The sequence below is a fragment of the Pteronotus mesoamericanus genome, unplaced genomic scaffold (assembly GCF_021234165.1).
Source record: "Pteronotus mesoamericanus isolate MK-2021 breed Mesoamerican mustached bat unplaced genomic scaffold, CSHL_Meso_final contig_68, whole genome shotgun sequence".
Lineage (NCBI taxonomy): Eukaryota > Metazoa > Chordata > Mammalia > Chiroptera > Mormoopidae > Pteronotus > Pteronotus mesoamericanus.
The window spans coordinates 32,793,776-32,808,199 of record NW_026555234.1 but is presented as its reverse complement, the minus strand read 5'-3'; the positions used below and the strand labels follow the sequence as shown (position 1 = coordinate 32,808,199).

General features: G+C 41.8%; 1 protein-coding gene across 1 annotated transcript in view; it reads left to right on the top strand.

The window, feature by feature from the left end:
* The window catches only part of KDR (kinase insert domain receptor), a 42,829-nt gene that overhangs the window by 22,030 nt on the left and 6,375 nt on the right, over positions 1–14,424 (top strand). The window contains exons 16-27 of the mRNA XM_054582194.1: positions 899–1,005; positions 1,433–1,568; positions 1,933–2,037; positions 3,400–3,513; positions 4,220–4,308; positions 4,866–5,019; positions 6,969–7,066; positions 9,233–9,355; positions 9,509–9,620; positions 9,884–9,983; positions 10,379–10,484; positions 11,588–11,739. Of these exons, the coding sequence (XP_054438169.1) occupies positions 899–1,005; positions 1,433–1,568; positions 1,933–2,037; positions 3,400–3,513; positions 4,220–4,308; positions 4,866–5,019; positions 6,969–7,066; positions 9,233–9,355; positions 9,509–9,620; positions 9,884–9,983; positions 10,379–10,484; positions 11,588–11,739 (1,396 nt within the window). The remainder of the gene's footprint in view (positions 1–898; positions 1,006–1,432; positions 1,569–1,932; positions 2,038–3,399; positions 3,514–4,219; positions 4,309–4,865; positions 5,020–6,968; positions 7,067–9,232; positions 9,356–9,508; positions 9,621–9,883; positions 9,984–10,378; positions 10,485–11,587; positions 11,740–14,424) is intronic.

Sequence of the window (14,424 nt, the reverse complement as noted above, 5' to 3'; positions counted from 1 at the left end):
GCCATGGGCCACTCACAGCTCGTGGCCAGGTTGATTCTCACTGCCCTCAGCCACTGGGACCCTAAGCGACAATTGCTTCCTTATCACCTCTTTGATAATCACTCTGAGTGGAAAGCACACCCTGGCCTTAATTTCGGCCTCTCGGAGCTGTACCCTAGAGTCCTGAGCTTCTGTAGCTTCTTCTCTTTTCTTTCCTGAGAGCTTTTTAAAAATATTTCAATTTCAGTTGACATTCATTTTGCATTAGTTTCAGGTGTACCGGACAGTGATCAGACATTGATATAACATAGGAAGTGATCACTTCGATAAGTCTAGCACCCACCTGGCACCATACATACTTACTACAAGATTATTGACTATATTCCCTGTTCTGTACTTAACTGCCTGTGACCATTTTTATAACTGGCAATTTGTACAACTTAATCCCTTCCCCCTTTTCATCTATTTTTGCCCAAACCCCTCACATCAAAATGTTCTTTTTGAGTTTGTTTCCATTTTGTTTGTTCATTGTTAGTTTTTCTCAGACACTATACAGATCAAACCATAGATTATCAGAGTAAACCGAACATTTATTTTCTCCTGTTAGAAATACTTCTCTTTAGAACATGACCTGTTTTCTTTCCATCAAAGACTTCTTTCAAACACTTTCTATGGTGGTTTTTGAAGACATTAACATTTCTATCCTTAATTACTTTAGAAGTTTATGCTTGGAAGTTTTCATGAGCAAAGTTTTGCAAACTTTAAATAACTCATAATAATATTATAGACTCCATCCAAATTAGAGGTGTGTGACTTTTTATTTAGGATGTTTCCATGTTGGTAAGTGTGAACTTTGTCATCTTATATTAAAAAATATGAGTTTCCAACGGTCGATGTTCATTCAGTTGTGCCTTTCCAGGTGCCCAGGAAAAGACGAACTTGGAAGTCATTATTCTAGTAGGCACTGCAGTGATTGCCATGTTCTTCTGGCTGCTTCTTGTCATCATCCTACGGACTGTGAAGCGGGTAACAAGATAATTTCTCTTCCATCCCACGCACTTTGGTTTTCATGATTGATGAAAACTGACTGGGGCTCTTTAAGTTGTTTCTTCCCATTGTTATTGGCTCAATGAGCACAGTTTATTTCAATACAATAACATTCTTGCCCATTTTCTTTTGGCTGGACCACTGGGCTTTAATTGATATAAGGCACTAGAGGAGAAAAGGTCTTGGACTGTCTAGTGTAATTAAGCTTTAAGAACTTAATTCTGAGCTCATTTGGGAGTTGAAGAGACACTGGAAACACGATAATAATAGGACTACTCTCAAACTCCATGAGTTTTATTTAAAAATGAGGCATCAGGAATGGGGCTTCTGTCAAAATAATAACAAGCACACAAAACAACAGCCAAACAACAGAGTGTGTGTCACTTAAAAGAGTAATTCATTCCAGGCCAATGGAGGGGAACTGAAGACAGGCTACTTGTCCATCGTCATGGATCCAGATGAACTCCCCTTGGATGAACACTGTGAACGCCTACCTTATGATGCCAACAAATGGGAATTCCCCAGGGACCGGCTCAAACTAGGTGTGCTTTCAAGTGATATTAATCTAATATTGGGTTTATCAGGCCATCTCTTTCTTTAGGATGATGGTAAATATAGTCTATGCAAAGGCTGGATTCTAGTTCAGAAAGCATTTTATCTCTTGAATTTGAATAATTATCCTTTTAGTCACTTAGAAGTAGAGTCCTTTAGAATCATCCAAAGCAGGACCTTTGGAAAGTAAAGGGAGGAGATAACTAAATAATCAAACCAGAACAAGGAGTAAACTGGACTGTCCATGTTAAACCGGGATATATGGCCACCCTACCTGGTTGTAATCTCTGCATATCACTGTGATGGTATAATAGTCCAAGTCCGTTTTGTTGCCCCTGTCATTGTTGACTGTAGGTAAGCCTCTCGGCCGTGGTGCCTTTGGCCAAGTGATTGAAGCAGATGCCTTTGGAATCGACAAGACAGCAACTTGCAAGACAGTGGCCGTCAAAATGTTGAAAGGTAAAAGCAAAATTATTAGGTTATGTAACCCTCTCTCTGTTTCCTCTTGTCTTTTAATTATGATAAGGGCTTGTATCAGTGGCTCTGTGGGTAGGTGGGCCCACTAGCCACGCATGCAGTCAATCTAAACACCTTTGTACATATTGGGGGGAAAAAAAAGTTCATCTTTTATAGACTCATGCCAGGGTGCAGAGCCAGGCAGGCAAAATTAGGGATGGGTTTCAGCTGCCCACCTCCTCCTTCTCCACCTTGCCTGGGAGTCCTTGTGCAGGACACAGCTGGCACCACTGTACTGAGTGGCCTGGCTATAGGGAGGAAAAAAAAACAAATACCTCAGTTATTTACAAATTGTTTCTTACTATATTATGGTGCATTGGTAAGATAATTATAGACCATACAGAAACAGGAAAAGAAATTTGATATAATAAATAGAAATAGTAGAGTATAAAACACCATGTTCCCTAGAATTGGACTATGTGAAAGATTTCACATATAAAAGATAATATGCAAAATAAGAATGGTTGTGCTAGGAAAAAAGGATTATGGATGATATTTAAAAAATTAAAACCTTCATAAGCACTTGTTAATCCTAATGGTAATGAAATTCTGGTCTTGCTATTTTAATTTGGGGAGGTGATGCATACAAAACTTTTCACTCTGATTGTGTTGTGCTTTTATTGATGGAGATGATGCTACCTGCCCTTTGCCAATAGGTCTTGTGTGTTTCAAGGCCATCTGTCTCCTTTTGCCTGTTCTCTTTCAAGGCCAAGGAGATACGTAATTTTGAGGTGGCTCATTAGGACCTGAGGTGTGGACTATGTCTGTGAACTACAGGGAAGTGTACTGGTCGGCACTGGATCAAACTTACAGTCTTAGCCTCATCAACCTCATATGCCAACTGGCCTTGCCAGCTGGCCCTTGTTAAGTTTCCTGCTCGGCACAGGTTGGTGGGAACTTCAGCACAGCCCCAAACACACGAGGATATTTAATACATGGTATTGCTTCCTTATGAGGAAGTGCTGAAGTAATCAGGTCCCAAGAAGCATAGTAAACCTGGTATATGAAAACCAATTTTGTAAAAGAAGAGAATCTGGGCATGATTCCATGTGCAGATGTATTCTCCACTTTGCAAAAGACTTCACTATGAATTCTTTTAAATATAAAATATTCTGAGATAACTTAAAGGAAGAATTTGATTTGGAATTAGAAAATATAACTTAGAGTTCACTGTCAGGGGAATGCACCTAGTCTGTAAAGTGGGCTACAGTTGATCTGCCCCTGGAGGGGAGGCTGCCGAGATGCAACAGTATTCTTAAGGCAACGCCCACATTTACAATCGCCCCCTTTGCCCTGTATTTGTAGAAGGAGCAACACACAGTGAACACCGAGCTCTCATGTCTGAACTCAAGATCCTCATTCATATTGGCCATCATCTCAATGTGGTCAATCTTCTAGGCGCCTGTACCAAGCCAGGAGGTGAGTATCTCTGGATGGTTCTAGTTGCCTGATTCGGGCCTGTGTGACTCTGCTGCTGTCTGAGGGAAACTGCTCAGCTCCCATGCCCTTGATTTCCTTAACTTAGGATACTTAACCAGGTTTCCAGGTCCAGAGGGTGGCAAAAGTAGGTCTACAGTTGTGAGTATGCAAAACACAGAGTTGATTCTTTTATTATTATTTATGAATTATTGTATGATTTTCCATATGAGCAACTATAAACCTACTTTTGCGCCCCCCTGTATAAATATATTTCATGAAGGTTAAATGGGCACTATAAATTATTCTAAATCTTTGTGTGAATTAAATAAAAGTCACATCACTATAATACAGTCTGCTACTTGCGTAATAGGTGTTCAGATGAGAAAAGTACTTTCCCCAAAAAACTTGAATACAAAAGGACCTTGACAGCAGGTCCCCCTAAAATGGAGTCATGTTAGGTGATTATGTTGAAAAACAAGTGGGTGTGTTTTCTTTTTAAATATTTGTCAATCTTGTGGACTTGCTTTTTGGAAAAAGCCAGCCTACAATATAAGTAGATTATGACCAGCTGATTTCTAGGACCCTGTCCCCAGTGAAAGGTTGTAGCTTTTTAATGATATTTGCTGGTCAAACAATATGTTAAACGCTAAGTGAGAAACATGAGTGAAACAGGTTTTCCTTTCCTGACATGCTGTGCTGCCTGTAGGCCCACTCATGGTGATTGTGGAATTCTGCAAGTTTGGAAACCTCTCAACTTACTTAAGGAGCAAGAGAAATGAATTTGTCCCCTACAAGGTATGTCATTTCCTACCTCAACTCTGGCTACACTGTGAAATGGAGGAAAAATCAAAATGGTACATGTTAATTTTTTTGTTAAAATTTCTGTGAAAAACTTGTGAGAGATCTTCCCACATTACCTCTTGGGTGTTGTAACTTCCTCTTTTACCTTCTGTGGGGGCTGTGGGCTTCTCATGCTTCATTTTGTGACTTCCTCTATCACGCATGATAGATGGTGCCTGGACAGGGGAGAAGATGGGTGTGGTTAAGGAAAGGAAGGGCAGCTCAGGAGTAGCCTCTCTCCCCCAGAGTGGAAATCCCTCTGTAAGAGCACCCTAATGTTGGAAGTGTGTCTGAGGAATCTTGACCAAGGCATTTATCTTTGTGAGCTCAAGGAACGGGGTTTTATGGAAGAAAATCTATTGCCCAAAAGTTTAGCCTGGAGACTGCATAATCCTGACATCGATGTCCTTCTGGTCTGTTTTTAAATAGTTACAATTGTTTTCAACGTTTGCTACCTTTTAGAGATTCATTTTGTAGTCAAGGAGTGTGTTTGTTCATGTGCTTTTTTATAGACCAAAGGGGCACGATTCCGTCAAGGGAAAGAATACGTTGGGGAAATCACCATGGATCCTAAACGCCGTTTGGACAGTATCACCAGTAGCCAGAGCTCAGCCAGCTCTGGCTTTGTTGAGGAGAAGTCCCTCAGTGATGTGGAAGAGGAGGAAGGTACCCGCCATTGCTTTCTCCACACTTCATGCATGCTCTTGTAGGAACAGACAAGATGACAAAGGGCTATGAGGAATTCTGCCATGGGAAAAGTCCGATACTACCTAATATTTGAAAGAGATCCAAATTTCTAAACTGGCTGCCTTTAGTCTCCCCGGAGGGGAAGTATGGAAGCTCTACATAACAGCGGGCAACACTGTCAGAGGAACCTTGGCTAGCCTGAGGAATCTTGAACCCCAGGAGAACTTGGCAGCTATCAAATCAATGCTCTTAAAATGTTGATTCAGCATTCATTAGCAGGAGAGGCTCAGTGCTATGTTCCAGAAGGGCAAAGAAGGCTCTCTGATGGTTTATTAGACTCCTCGTTGCCCCAAGCAGTTCAGCCCCACATTGCTTACTTCACCAGCCCAACAGAAGTCGTTCAGTTATCCACACCCAACCATCTCCAAGGCAGTGTAGGGCCATCTGTTATTTCTTCCCCACCCTAACTGGCCTATCAAGTCTTCCTCCCAACCATACTTCCTCAGCGATATCTTAGGGAATACACTTTTCTTTATTTGGTCATGTTTCAGATGATATTTTAAGGCTTTTTCTGAGTGGTGCTATGTTCCCAGCCTAACTTCTAGGACTTCTTCCAACTCCAGGATACACAATATATCTGCTTCCCTCAGAAGGAGCAGAGAGCACTCCATGGCTGTAGAGCTGGGGCTTCCTGACACCTGGCTTCTCGTGAGGCATGAGCTTAGAATAATCCAATCATGAAATAGCAGAAGAAACTCACTTCTTCCCTGGGCATGGAACCATAGATTGTACTGGAATCTGACTTATTTCCCTTAGAAGCCTGATGGGCAGTGTGAGGCTGGAACATAGTCTAGGAGGAGAGCATGAAGAGGTGGCCTAGACCTCACGAAACTGGACCCACTCTGAGTGGAGCCTCCTCGGCCCTATCCTTCTCTCTCACAAAGTGGTGGCCAGTGAGCTGGAAACCTAAGGGACTGGGTTCATAAGTCTGAGTAGAAGGAGTGCTGGCCTAGAGTTTTGCCTCCATTTCTTCATTTGGAAGATGAAGGGGTTTCACTTATTATTCACTGAGAGCCCTGAGCCCTAAGCATAAAAAGGCATTGAGAAAACCATTCGAAGTCTTTTTAATATGCACAAGGTTATTACAACTGAGTTTTCATTTATTATACTTTGGTATTTGTCTCCAGGAAAGAAGCTATCTCTTATCTGACTAAAATTAAGAGATCATGTTGAAACACCCATTAATGTCCTAGTGGTTATTTGTACCACTAATTTACTAATTTAATTCAGTTGCATTGAAGTAAATACCACCAGTTTACAAAATTCATCATTTGTATGTTCCTGTCATCTCTCATTCATGTCCTTGAAGGAGAAAAAGCATCCTCTTAGGCCAGATTTATTGCATTTATAGCACTTTCTTATCTTGAAATTGAGACAAATAAATCTATTTCTGGTATTCTTAGTTATCCGTTGTAGATTATAATTTGACCTTTGTCATTTGCCCCAGGACAAAGCCTGGAGAGAAAAGATTCAGTAACCCTGCATATTGTTGTTTTATTTTTAGAGTTCTTGATATGAAACTATTGTTTATCCCTCTGGGTACATGAAATAAACAAGTTTAAAACAGTAAATTTGAACAAGTTCTCTTTCACCCTGTTATCTGTGCCAATTTCACCTCCATTCTGTCTCCTGGATTTGCTGGTTCAGTCTGGCTGAAATGGAAAAACTAATATTTTTGCTAAGGGGTATGATGAAAGCTAGTAATACTGGTATTCAGCAAATTTACAGAAGATAGAGGCATTTTCTTTCTGCTTGTATTTCCTGAAATTCAATTTCTACCTTCTAAAATGAAGATTACTCTAACAAACTTACAAACAAATAGTTTCTGCTGGAAATACTGAGCTCTGTACTCCTGCATCTTCTGACAGCTTCTGAAGACCTGTACAAGAACTTCTTGACCTTGGAGCATCTCATCTGTTACAGCTTCCAAGTGGCTAAGGGCATGGAGTTTTTGGCATCTAGGAAGGTAAGACAGCTCAAAGGAAAACAGACTATCTCTGCAGATCACAGATATGGAAATAAGATCTCTAGTGCCAGGCACAGGTGTTCCCTTGGGACTATAATCTGTTCTCCCATCCTGGGACTATTAAAAGAACTCCATAGTGGAGGTCCCCGTTTCTGCTTCTTAAGGAGGTGTAAGGGTTTCATGAAATTAATTCCTGTGATTTTTCAGCCTTTGGTTATTGAGCACCCATGAAGTGCAGGCAGCCTTCTAAGCACTAAGGATACAGTGTGAACAGACAGGCAAAACTCTCCAGCTTCATGGAGTTTACATTCTAGGGAGTAGAGCAAACGGTAAATATCAGCAAGTAAATACATAGTAGGTTAGATGGGAGTAAGCGCTATGGGGAACAATAAGCAGGAAAGGTAATAGAGCATATAGGAGTGGTATGTGAGTGTGTCCCATACTCTTATGTTTGTGTATGTCAGTTTTAAACAAAGTAGACAAGGAAGGCTTTATAAGATTGTGACATTTGAGCAATGACCTAGAAGACGTGAGGGACTAGGCCTTGCGGATATGTTAGTATAAGTCTATTTTTAATTCATTTTTACATTCATCACCATCCATCAAAAACACGTGTTAATATAATTAGAAACCAGGAAGGACAGCCTTTAGAAGAGAGAGACTAAAGAGCTAAAATTAGAAAAGTAGGCCAAACAAAGGCTGAGGTGGAGACGTGACAAGTTACAAATATTCCAGGGGTTGTAAACACTCCGGAGGGAGCAAGGTTGGTTCAAGTCACTGAACTGGAAAAGGGTACGGTGGATGGTTTGACATTAAACAAGAAAAATTCAAATTAAACTTCAAGACAAATTGTTTCACAAAACGCATTTGTTACAGCCTGCTGAAGGAAGAAAGACTTAGAGTTTTGGAGTTTATCTTTTGTTTGTTTCTAAATCAGAGTGACATCCCTAACCCACTTCTTTTCCTGGGGTTTAAAGCTTGTCCCAGGTTTCAGAGCTTCAGGAGCTCAGATGTTCCTGCCAGGAGCTCTTGTCGTCTCTCTCCCCCGGGGAAAGGAGAGAGGTAGAGTCTTACAGGATTTTCTCAAAGAGAAAAGATCTTTGCCCTTCTTGGAGATTCTGATTTTTAAAAATTTTTTTAATTTTAGTCAGGGTCCCTTTCAGTGACTGGGAAGGGAATGGGAAAGGGGGAAGATCCCTTAGCTTCCCTTGCTTAATTGAATACCACCTGGTTGTTAAGCTAACAGAGGAAACTCTTAGGTTGGAAAGAAAGTAGTAAGGGTTGTCTCTTTTTTGGAACTTCCTGTCTTGCTCAGTCATGCTAGACGATGTGCTACCCTAATGTAAGGTGCGGGTGGCCAGGGATGTTTGGCTCACGTGATCACCTCTACACTGACATGAGAATTCTGAGCTAAGCGTTTCATTCATTTAAAAATGTTCCCCTTGACTCTTATTCTCTCACAAATCTACCAGGTGGAGCTAAAGCTGCTTAGCAGCTTTAGTAGGAAGTTAGATGATGTTGGGGTACATAGAGAAGGGAGACACTGGAGCTGAAAAGAATAGAAGGAACGCCAAGGAGAGCTGGTTTTTCTTTGTAGTGCACCAGAGAGTCAGCCTGGCTAGTGAGAAGCTGCAATGGCTTTAATAGACCTTTATGATAATCCACTTTGAAAACAGGATGAGCCCCACTGGGAACTGTTTATCAGAGCCTGTCCAGCTTCAGTTACATATGGAATGGGGAAACCAACAAACCAGTGAGAGCCCTTGTTTCTGGTTTCCGTGCATTCATTCAGAATAAATCCCATTCTGGGGCGTCCCTTAGAATAACATGTTTCAACCGTATATGGAACCAGGCAAAAGGGATGTGTGGATATGACCAGAAACACATTCTTAATTGTGTCCAAGAGAAGTCTATTTATGACTCCCTACTCATATTATAACTTAGTTATTGAACTCCAAAGTCTGGGGCTGTTAGTGGAATAAACAGATGTGCATCTCAACAAAACTCAGACTTTTTCCCTGAAGTGTTGATAAAAGATATTAACCCAGTGCCTGTTAATCAGTTGGTTTTCTGATGTGGGTTTTTTTTTTTCAAGCATGAGGTCACAACAGATGTAGAAAAGATCAGCTGTGCTGAGACCTAACACACACATGATTTTTTTTGCAGTGTATCCACAGGGACCTGGCGGCACGAAATATCCTCTTGTCGGAGAAGAATGTGGTTAAAATCTGTGACTTTGGCTTGGCCCGGGATATTTATAAAGACCCAGATTACGTCAGAAAAGGAGATGTAAGTTTCGAAGGTGAACCAAGTGACCTGTTAAGTTGCAGCATTCAGACTCCCCTTAGGAAACTTCAGAACCTGTGTTCAGGGATAAAGGAAGTGTTTTTCTTCAGAAATTTGCTAAGTTGGAATCTGATTCCCTGTCTTCTGCCCTCTTAGGCACGCCTCCCTTTGAAATGGATGGCCCCAGAAACAATTTTTGACAGAGTGTACACAATTCAGAGTGACGTGTGGTCTTTTGGTGTCTTGCTCTGGGAAATATTTTCCTTAGGTAAGCCACTTCTCTTGGTCCTTCCATCCAGACTGCAAATAGAATGGTAACAGTCAGTGACCCCCAGTACACCTTTCCCTGTCTCGTATTCGACTTTTATTGGGTGAAACTTACTTGCAAGCTTTGTATTGTAAAATCTAATAAATAAATAAATAAATAAATAAATAAATAATCTGTACATTCAAGAAACAGATTCAGGGATTCCTATAAGAGAAAAATCAAATCAGATAACAAACATCTCATCTCTGTTTTATTTATTCTAGGTGCTTCTCCTTATCCTGGAGTAAAGATTGATGAGGAATTTTGTAGAAGATTGAAAGAAGGAACTAGGATGAGGGCTCCTGATTATACCACACCAGAAATGTGAGACTTTAAAAGTATCCATTTCTTCTCTTTCTTTGCTCACAGAATTCTCCCTTCCTAAAAGACTTGCTGTTATAAATTCCACCCCGTTTGTGCCCTGCTTCTTTCTTTCAGTCCTTCCTTGATAATCTCAAGCACAGAGCCATCTCTTCTTCTTGAAATTACAGCATTTTATCTATACCATCCAATTAGTTTTTATTAAAATCTCTAACTTTCCTTTCTGTACCCACCTGATGCTCCAAGTGTAAGGGAGCATCAGGTGTTTTGGGTATCCCTGTTTAACAGCTTGTCTCATGATGAACTCTTTGTAAATGTTTACTCATTCAAGTGCTTATTTTCAGCATCAGATCAGGAGGGAAGAGGCAGTTAATGACACCAATATTTTGCTTCTCTAGGTACCAGACCATGCTTGACTGCTGGCATGGCGAGCCCAGCCAGAGACCCACGTTTTCAGAGCTGGTGGAACATTTGGGAAATCTGTTACAAGCTAATGCTCAGCAGGTTTGTGACCACCATCCAAGAAGCTTCTCAAAAGAGTGCTTCGAGGACAAGGACGCCTCTACTGCCTAGACCCTGTGCTGTGCTCTCAGCCACTGAATAAGAAGCTGCATTCTTCCCAATCTGAGCAGCAGTGCTTTTGCAAAGCTGTAATTACCCTTTTAGGCAGATGAGATCCTAATTCATAACCTCGGAGCAGACCACTCTTAGTCTTACCAATGTATCTTTCTGTTAAGTCCTCAGATGCTCTTCTAAAGTTAAAAGCAACAATGACAAACTAGTTGATCCAAAGAATATCAACAATGGATGGAATTTCAAGGAATTTTTAATATATTCCGCAGGCAAAAACACATCTGAACGCTGCAAAATAGATGGCTTTATTTTTCCCCAATAAAATCCCAGATCCCCATAACTTCCATAGGAGGATTTTAGACTTGTAGCCTTTACCACTAGAAAGTTATTTAATCTCCAGTCAACGCCTCTTACTACAGTGAATGGAAGCCAATTTCCTCTTGCTTTTCTTTTGAACGGCTGGGGGACAGTGGGTCAAATCTGTTTTTACCATAAACCTTCCAAACATTTAAAGCTATCATCTTGCCCTTTATTTCTTTCTTTTGATGAAATAAGGTTAAGTTGTGCAACCTTTTTTTTTTAGAAGACCCATTTTTCCTGCACGTTTATTGCTTTTCTCTAGACCGTCATCAGTTTTTCCATTGCCTTGAAATGCACAGGCTAACGTTAGATGACACGTCCTTTAAAGGACCTGGCTTGTGTGGGCGATTTCTCAGCTCTGCGGGGCTCTGTGTGCTCTGTTGCTGCATCTGTGGCCAAGCCTGCTTGGTCTTCATTGTGGCCACAGTGTTCTGTGTTCCCTCACCCATCTCCTTATCCGTGAACTCCTTTAATGTACTTTCAGGCACACATCCCTTTCAAGTGCCCTTTTGTTTTTTTGACAAGTCATTTTTAATGTTGTCTTAAAGTTTTACATTTCAGACATGAAGACAACACACCCCCTAACCAAGAAGCCCCCTCGGCCTTTGTTTTCCATGAAAAGGCCCTTGAAGGACTGGAGCCATAACAATAGCACTCTGTGTTTATTGTTTCAGGATGGCAAAGACTACATTGTTCTTCCCATATCAGAGACTTTGAGCATGGAAGAGGATTCTGGACTCTCTCTGCCCACCTCACCTGTTTCCTGTATGGAGGAAGAGGAAGTGTGTGACCCCAAATTCCATTATGATAACACAGCAGGAATCAGGTACTGTCTATGGCCAACATCCCCTGTGGGTTGCACTTCAAGGTCACCTTGGGGGGAGGGTAGGTGGGAGGAAGACATTTTGTAAAGCTGCTGCATCCCACTTGCACGTGCAGCCGTAGCCCTGAGACTAATAGAAAGAGAAGCGCTCCCTGAAGAGGGTCCGAGTAGGTGTGTTTCCTCCCATCTGTGGCCCACATTGCTGCCATAGCTCTTCCTTTCAGATTTTTAAGCCCTGCAGCTGCAAATAGCTGGAATGCCATAGTTTGTTAATCTCCAGAAAAAGAAACCAATTTTACGAAGACATCTGTATTTAAATGATCCCCATGTACTCTTTTATTAGTGTGAATTAAGTGGCTTAGGACCGAGTCAGGAAGGAAGAGTTCTGTGCATCTATGAAAACACACTTATGCCTCTGGGGCCAGGAGACAGTGTGCCCTGAACCAGACTGGACAGCACATCTTCAGAAGCCCCTCCCAAGTCTGATTTTCAGGATTTTATTTGCATAAAGAGGCTTCTGGGCTTATTTAAAACACATGCACTGCAGTCCTTCCCTGATTTCTAAAGGGATTCTGAAGGCAGCTTTCTTTTCTCTCTCCCAGCACCTGTGCGTAAGGAAAAAGTTGATATGGTTTTCTACATTATGATATTAAAATTGCCTTTTACTAAGCCTGGGACTACTTCCCTTTGCTTGTTTCTTTTCGCACTCCTTTGGGTGTTTTTTTCCTGTAACTGGACACCCTGACAGCCTGGACCCAAGCTGCCCACTTGCGTATGCTGTGGCCACAGGGAGGGGCACGGGCCTTTGAGCACTTGGCCAGGCCGCCACATAGCAGGTGAGGAGGCACCCTGAACAGTTGGTGCCATGGAATCAACCACACAGGATGGCAGGAACTGTGTTATGAGTGAGAAGAAAGCTCAGAGTGGTTGAAGGCAACACATCAACCACCTATTCCATTTTGTCAAGAGCTTTTCCTTATATTATCAGATTTTGCCCACATGATAACTCTCAGTGTTCGACAAGGTAGAAAGTATGATGTTTTAGGATGTAGATGCTGAACACGAGGCTCAGAGTGACTACCTGGGGGAATATAATATTCTGATTCAAGATCCACATTTTGAGTCAGATAGAGGTGGCTTGCACTCCTAGGTAAGCCTCTTAGCAGTTGTGTGACCTGGGGCAGGTCTTCACTGCAACCCAGGTAAGGTCACTGGTGTCATTTGGAAATAATTGTTGTGCAAGTTACTGATATAGTGCATTTCTAAGTGCCTGGCACTTAGGGAGCTCTCAATAAATGACAGCTCTTACGTGACCTGTTTAAAATTACATCCCCGGAATAATTCCATTTTCTCTGATATTGAACTCGGTGCCATTTTCTCCCACTCCAAGGAGGGCCTATCAGAGAGAAAGAGTCACGGAATGAAAGCCTGTAGTTCCACTCCCATGTTAAAAATCTTAGTTCAAATTCAGCCAGCCTTCTGGTGTGGTAATTATTCCCACAACACTATGGCCTCCTCGTTGATCAGAAAGCCATTTGATCATGAGCTCTATTCCTCGGATTTTCAGTGACCAGGTGGAATGAGGACCCAAGTCGGCAGCATCTTGGCTCACTCGGGCACTTTGCATATGGTGCTGAGAGTCGATGAAGTCATGTTTGTGTAATGGAAGTGCCAAATGCAATGCTGGATCTAAGACAGGGCTGCTAACATTTATCCCCAGAAGCATGGACAAATGTGACACCATACTCCGAACACAGGCCTGGCTTCTATTTTCTGCTTGTGATTTTTGAATTGGTCTTTCTAGTTCAGTTTCTCTTTTATCCAGTCACAATTTGAAAAATAAAGTGGAAATTGGAATCTTTTGTCTGCATCCTCTCCCAACCGCCTCCACCTTTTCTTCTCTTGTAAAAATAGGACTCCATGGTCACATTTAAATCATCTGGGTTAAAAGGAAGGCAGAATCCAGGCATCTGCGCATGGCACACTTCATTTTGATTCTCTCTGTGGGTCTGCGTCCCTGGGGGGAGAGAGATGAGGCTGGAGTGGGCTCGGCGGACTTGTTTTCTCCTCTTCTACATTGCCAGTCAAGTGGAAAAGCCGAGAAGTCATTTTCACTTGCTCCCTCCTTCTAATTTTCAATTCCATTGCTTTCTAAAAAGAGCTGGACAGAGACATCACTGTGGGAGCCAACCTGATGATTTGTTGCCTGATTAAAAATATGTGTTCAGCATTTATTTAGAGAGAGGCTGAGAGGTGTGTGGGGGAAGGGTGGGGAAGAAGGACCACCAGTGTCTAGACTTAGCTTTTTCTCTCATTTCCCTGCCGATTAGCCCTAGCCCCAAGTTTGCATGCTTCCTGCAAGAAAACACATATTAATTGCATGCATCTTTCTTTGAAGACAGTTTGGGGACCATCTGCAGTTGTTCCATCATTTCCCCTGGCAGTTTCATGTCCCACTCCAAGCAACTTATTTCTTTTCAATTCTTTCCCAGAAAAATATTTTTGGCACATAGCGTTTTCTTCATTTTGGGTAATTGTTGGTAATGACTAAATGCTCCTTATAGAGTGATGCTTTGGGCTAGAGGTCCCTGAATTTGGCTCTGATATTAGATAGCTGGAAGCAAAACTGTCTTTTCTCCATCTTTTGTCTATTTCACACACCATGTACCCTCTTCTTCCTACCACCTC